Genomic DNA, 5,939 nt, shown 5'->3' with positions numbered 1-5,939 from the left:
ATTCGCCCAGACTTTTTCTAAATAAGATTCCGATTTCCTGAACTGAATCAGGAGTACTCTAGAGCGACTCTAGCTAAGGCCTGTCAGGTCCTCCACTAGGGGTTTCCCCTAAGAAAGCTGCCCAATCTGAGTATAGACAGTATGGCAGGAACTCCACAAACAACCCAGGAAACCTAATCTCTGCATAAGACTCCTTCCAGGTACAAGTGAGCTGAGGGCAGCAAGGCGACGCGCTGACGTCATGTCACGTTCTCCTGCACGTCCCGCCTCCCCGCCCCTCTCCGCACTGTGACGTTCCCAGAGAGGAACGAAGCGTAAACAGCGCAGGGCATTTCGGGAGCGGGATTGTTTCACGCAGGAAGCAGGCTCCATTTTAGCGCCGCCCGCCGTCGCCATCTGTTTCCCTTCCCTCCCCCATACCCTCGCCCGTATCTGAGCCCTAACGAGAAGGCTGGCCCTAGGCCGCTGGAGGCTGCAGTGAAAGGAAGGAAGGGAGAAAGGGAATAAGCGGGAAGAGTCGAGAAGGGTGAGTGTTAGGAGGCCAGGTGCGACGCGCGCAGCCGGGCGGACGGCCGGACGGACTGACGGACCGGCCCGTGCCTCTGCTGCCGCGGCTGCGGCGCCCGCGCGAGTCGCATCTAAGCGGCGGCGGCGGCGGCAGCGGCGGAAACCGGAGGGGAGCAATGGCGGCCGACAGTCGGGAGGAGAAAGGTTAGTGCGGAGAAAGGTGACGGGCGGAGGCGGGGCTGGGGCTCGGGAGCGGGGTGATGGAGCGGTGGTCTTCGTTGAGGGGAGGGGCGGGAGTCGGGGTGGGGTTGAGAAGGTTAGCTTGCCTCTCGTGGAACCGGTCGCCCCCACCGAGACACTTGGACTTACTGGCAGAGACCAGGCCTGCCCTTTCGTCCTCGGTCTCCATATGGCCTAGCACTTCATCTCGCGTAGGGTTTTTCTTTCATCCGGATTTCACGCTTGACTTTCCGTTTAGCTGTCCTGGGCGCGGCTGAGAGGGGGTCTTTCTGAGTTGCAGGCTCCTACTTTTATTTCCTGGTAGGATCATGCGGATGTAATGCGTATTTTCAGGACAACTATTTCTGTTAGGCTAAAATTTGGAAACCCCTAATGCCGCGATCAACACTAGTAGTGTGGTAAGTGAGCATGTTTAAGATTAAAGTGACACTGGCAGATAATAAATCTCGAGAAAAGCTGCAAGTAACTTCTGACTGTTCCTGTTAAATAAGCAAATTGAATTACCCGTTTTGTTCCTCGAATACTTATTTTGGAAAAACATCGTACTTGGAAAAACGGATACTTAGTTTGGAAAGATAACGATGTGACTTAGGCTGGCAAAGAAATCCTGGATTTGTGCTAGAAAAACGTGTGTAGCTCCCAGAGGTTACAATCAGAAACAAATGGGTGCAAGTTATAGAAAGTTGGAGGGGGTAAATTTCAGTGAAATATAGTGAGAACTGATGTTGCTAAAATGGAAAGATATACTGAGCTCCCAAGCCCTAGATGTTAATTTAGGTCCTGGATCAATATCTGTCTGGAGAGTGATCTAGATTAAATGCTGCTTTAAGATCTTTTTCAACCCTAAGATTAACATAATAGTCTTGGAAAGATTATAGTTAAAAATATGACCACAGTCACTGCTCTATGTCTCACAGATCTCTTCTGTGTGGCTAATTGATTTGGGGGATTTGTGTGGGAGTTTAAGTGGGCTCTAGAGTCAAGTTACATTAGGCCTGTGATCCTTTTTCTTATTTTTTCTGGTTTCTACATCAGGAGAGTCTTCATGCTTCAGTGAACTGCCCTAGGATAGGGACAAGCTTGGGAAGTGGAGTGGGTGGGAATATGTTTAAGATACTGCTCTTTCCTAAAAAATGTCCGTTGGCTTTTTTTTTATTTTGAGAAATCCAGAAGGAATGTGAACTTAGGATTGCATGGTGTTAGTGAGTAAAGGAAACTGCTTTTAATTAGGTAGCTCAGTTATTAAAATAGATTATCTTAATTAGTGTTCAGCAAACATCTGATTGTCTTTATAATTTACGAGTTGTTGATATTGGAGTCTGTAGTGGTTTTAATAGGAGAAATGAACCAAACACAAAAATGAGTAATATTCAGTACTTCTCAAGAATTCATTGTCTAAGATGAAAATATTTACAAGTCATTCATAGGGTAGACCTATTAATACACATTGAAGAAGAAAAGTAGATGATTTAAAAAGTTTTGCTTTGGAAATGATTTAGTGGTGATAGTGCAATGCAAATACATAAACTCTATAGCAGCTATTAATTGGGAAGTAGTACTGTCACCTGTTGGCAATACATAGGATACATTTCCCCACTTTTGAAAAGGTGCTTTGCCTTACATTTGCTTAGTTTTTGTTTTTTTTTTTTAACTTAATTTTCATAACAGAATTTTCTATTTAGAAACTTTAATATAGATCCTTTATCTTTATAGTTTAGAACAAAGATTGTTTCTGGGCTACATGTAGAACTAGCACATACGTACTGGAATTGTTTCATTTTGGGAGAGTGCTAGATAACCTACAGGTTGTATCATTTACTTGATCAACACACAGCTAGCTTTATAGTTAGAGTTAGAATCAATACTTGGCTCTTCCTGTCTTAAGGATAAGTGGGACTGGAAGTACGTTATTGTCTTACATGAAATAGGAAATTATAAACCCTATGTAAATCTTAGTCTGTCACAAATATTAAGTTCCTTCTCAAATGATTGCATTAATACAGAACAGTCAAAAGAGTTAGTCATCGAGTTCTTCAGTTACGGGATTTTGAGCCTGATCTGGGTAATAAAGACATGAATTTCTATAATAATTCTATAATAATGCTTCTATAATACTCATACTTACAAGCTGAAGCCTATGTAACTGGACAGATTGCTACCTCCCTGTGATTTCTGTGGTGATTATTTGCCTAAGAAACTGGATTTGAAAGGGGCCATTAGTGAGTAAAGTAAGGGTTACTTTGAGCACTGGCACTGCCATATCTGCATAGTTGATCCACTCGAGACAGTTACTAAATGACTAATGGCATGTAGCATATGCAGTGCAAATGTATGTTGACCAGAGGGACGATTGGCATCCCAGGCAGGATGGAATGGGATGGTACGTAATTTCATCACACTACTTAGGACAGCGCACAATTTAAAACTTACAAATTGATTTGTTTCTGCGATTTTCCATTTTTATATTTTTGGACAGTGATTGACTTGGTTGAGTGGGGGTAACAGAAACCCTCAAAAGCAAAGCCTTAGATAAGCGAGGGACTACTGTATGTATACACACAGTTGTTGTTGAGACAGGGTCTCTGTCACCTAGCCTGGAGTGCAATTGGGCAGTCACAGCTCACTGCAGCCTCAACCTCGCAGGGCTCAAGTGATCCTCCCATCTCAGCCCCCCGGTAGCTGGGACTACAGGTGTGTGCCAACATGCCCAGCTAATTGTTTTTACTTTCAGTAGAGACAAGGTCTCCCTATGTTGCCCAGGATTGTTCCAAACTCCTGGGCTTAAGCAGTCTGCCTGCCTTGGCCTCCCAAAGTGCTGGAATTACAGGTGTGAGCCCCTGTACCCAGCCATTATACATACACAGTTACATGCAAGCGTATTAATGCGCGCACGCACACACAGAGTCCTGCCATTTAACAGTGAAGATGGGCATTGTTAGGTGGTTTCGTTGTGTTATAGTGCATTTACACAAACTTAAATGGTATAACTTACTACATATCTAGGCTATATGGTATAGCCTTTTGTCCCTAGGCAACAAATCTGTACAGCATGCTACTGTACTGAACCTGTAGGCAGTTGTAACATAATGGGAAATACTTGTGTATCTAAACATCAAAATGGTAAAGATAGGCATTATAATCTTAATGGAACCACTGTCATTCATATATGCGTTTTATCATTGACCAAAATGTTATGTGGCACATGATGACTGTGTACATACTATGACCCTCACTATAGTAATTTCTTAGGATAAAGTTGCCTTTCCTGGTTCACTTTAGTTTGGGCTCTGTAAAGCATAGATTATGTAATTGATAGTGCAATGTATTTATTTTACCTATAGTAGCAGTAAGGTAGAAAATTTAAAATGCTACTCTTGCACTTCAGTTGTATGTTTTTTGGAAGACAGGGATTTTGGATGGGAAACCTTAAGTTTTTTAACTTCATTTAGAGGAATGACAATTTTGAATGACAAAGCTGAGAAACTGGTCTAAATGTACAATGTACATTGCAAGATAATAAAAGGGAAGGTTCTAGTAATCTTACTCCTTTGCCAAATCTCACTAAAATTATATTAAATGAATTAAAACAATGTATTTTGTTACCTTGTGTTAGAAAACAAAATGTATATATATATTTCACTTTTCTTTCTTTAAATACTAAATCTTAGTCTGATGCTGGAACCTTACATATTAATAAATAGTACTGTCGTCTGACCCAGAAGCTTCTGCAGTAAAAAATGACTGTCCTAGATAAAGGTTAATTTTCTATCCTGATATCCCTGGAGTTAAGGTTTGTGATCATAAAGTCGAAGAATATAAAGATTATGGTAAATTTTAAGTTCCCATGTTTACCTAAAATAAAAATCCCCCAGTCAAGCAGCAAACAGCTAGCTTTGTTATTTCTGACATCTTGTCAGTTTTGGAACAGGCTTTAAAAATAATGATTATTTATTTTATTTTGGTTGTTGGGGGAGACAGGGTCTTACTCTGTTGCCTGGAGTAAGAGCAGTAGTGCAATAAGGGCTTACTGCAGCCTTGACCTCCCAGACTCAGGTAATTCTCCCACTTCAGCCTTCTGAGAAGCTGAGACTATAGCTATAGGTGCGCACCACTAATTTTTTTATTTTTTGTAGAGGTGAGGTTTCGTCATTTTGCCCAGGCTGTTTTAAAATTCTTGAGCCCAAGGGATGTGCCCACCTTGGCCTCCCAAAGTGCTGGGATTACAAATGTGAACCACAGTGCCCGACCTGTTACTCTTTTTATGTCCTTGTTTACTTCCTGTATCCTGGAATCTGTACCTTTACCTCAAAACTCAGTTTGCTAATAATTTGTGATTATAATATTAATGCAAAATATTCACAGATGATTGTACTTTCACAGAAGAATCTAGCAGGCAACTGTTTAATTTTTAATTGAGGCAACACTTAAAAGTCAGGCAACTCCAAATACAAATCTGGGTTTCAGAGTCCTCTTGAAAATGTGGAAGATCTGACAATACAGTGCTTGCAACTGTCAAGGAAGTTAATCTGCTGGAGTTGAGTAGGATTGTCCCCTTTAGCTTTCCTCTTCTTTTGCAAGTTATTATGTACTGTATGCTAGAGTCTGATGTCCCTGTGCCTTAGTGTGTTGAACTGAGCCTTCGGAAGTTTAAGATCAGTGTTATGTGGGGTTGCACATATGTGTGCATGCTAGAATCTGGTAGATAAAGTACTTGCTTAATACAATAGGTAATAGTATCATGGTTTTTTTTTTGTTTGTTTTTCTTTTAAAGAGCAACCGTGCTCTTTGTTCAGGTAGTAATAGTAAATACACTAATTCACCATATACCAGCCCAGACTGTCTCATGCAAAACTTTGACATATGTACTTTCTCTGTGTCTTAACAGAGGACTGTCAGGATTGCTCCAGCTCGTTGTTTTCAGGTGAAAATCTGGACCCCTATAATCAAAAAAGTATTTTTTAAGTGGGTGTTCATATTAAATCCTTAGAATTTATTTATTTATTTATTTATTTATTTATTTTTGAGACGGAGTTTCGCTCTTGTTACCCAGGCTGGAGTGCAATGGCGCAATCTCGGCTCACCGCAACCTCCGCCTCCCGGGTTCAGGCAATTCTCCTGCCTCAGCCTCCTGAGTAGCTGGGATTACAGGCACGCGCCACCATGCCCAGCTAATTTTTTGTATTTTTAGTAGA

The 5,939-nt window shown here is 41.6% G+C and overlaps 1 protein-coding gene across 4 annotated transcripts in view; it reads left to right on the top strand.

Annotated features, from left to right (window-relative positions):
- The first annotated feature begins 314 nt into the window (after positions 1-314).
- YTHDC1 (YTH domain containing 1) overlaps positions 315-5,939 on the top strand; it is a 36,589-nt gene continuing 30,964 nt past the window's right edge. For all 4 annotated transcript variants that reach the window (XM_032259308.1, XM_032259307.1, XM_032259306.1 and 1 more), the window contains exon 1: positions 315-711. In XM_032259308.1, the coding sequence (XP_032115199.1) occupies positions 684-711 (28 nt within the window). In that variant the 5' untranslated portion in view covers positions 315-683. The remainder of the gene's footprint in view (positions 712-5,939) is intronic.

The sequence above is a fragment of the Sapajus apella genome, unplaced genomic scaffold (assembly GCF_009761245.1).
Source record: "Sapajus apella isolate SASKATOON/1434 unplaced genomic scaffold, GSC_monkey_1.0 scaffold108, whole genome shotgun sequence".
Taxonomy (NCBI): Eukaryota; Metazoa; Chordata; class Mammalia; order Primates; family Cebidae; genus Sapajus; species Sapajus apella.
Note: the sequence above shows the minus strand (reverse complement) of the source record. Positions and strands in the feature narration are given on the sequence as shown.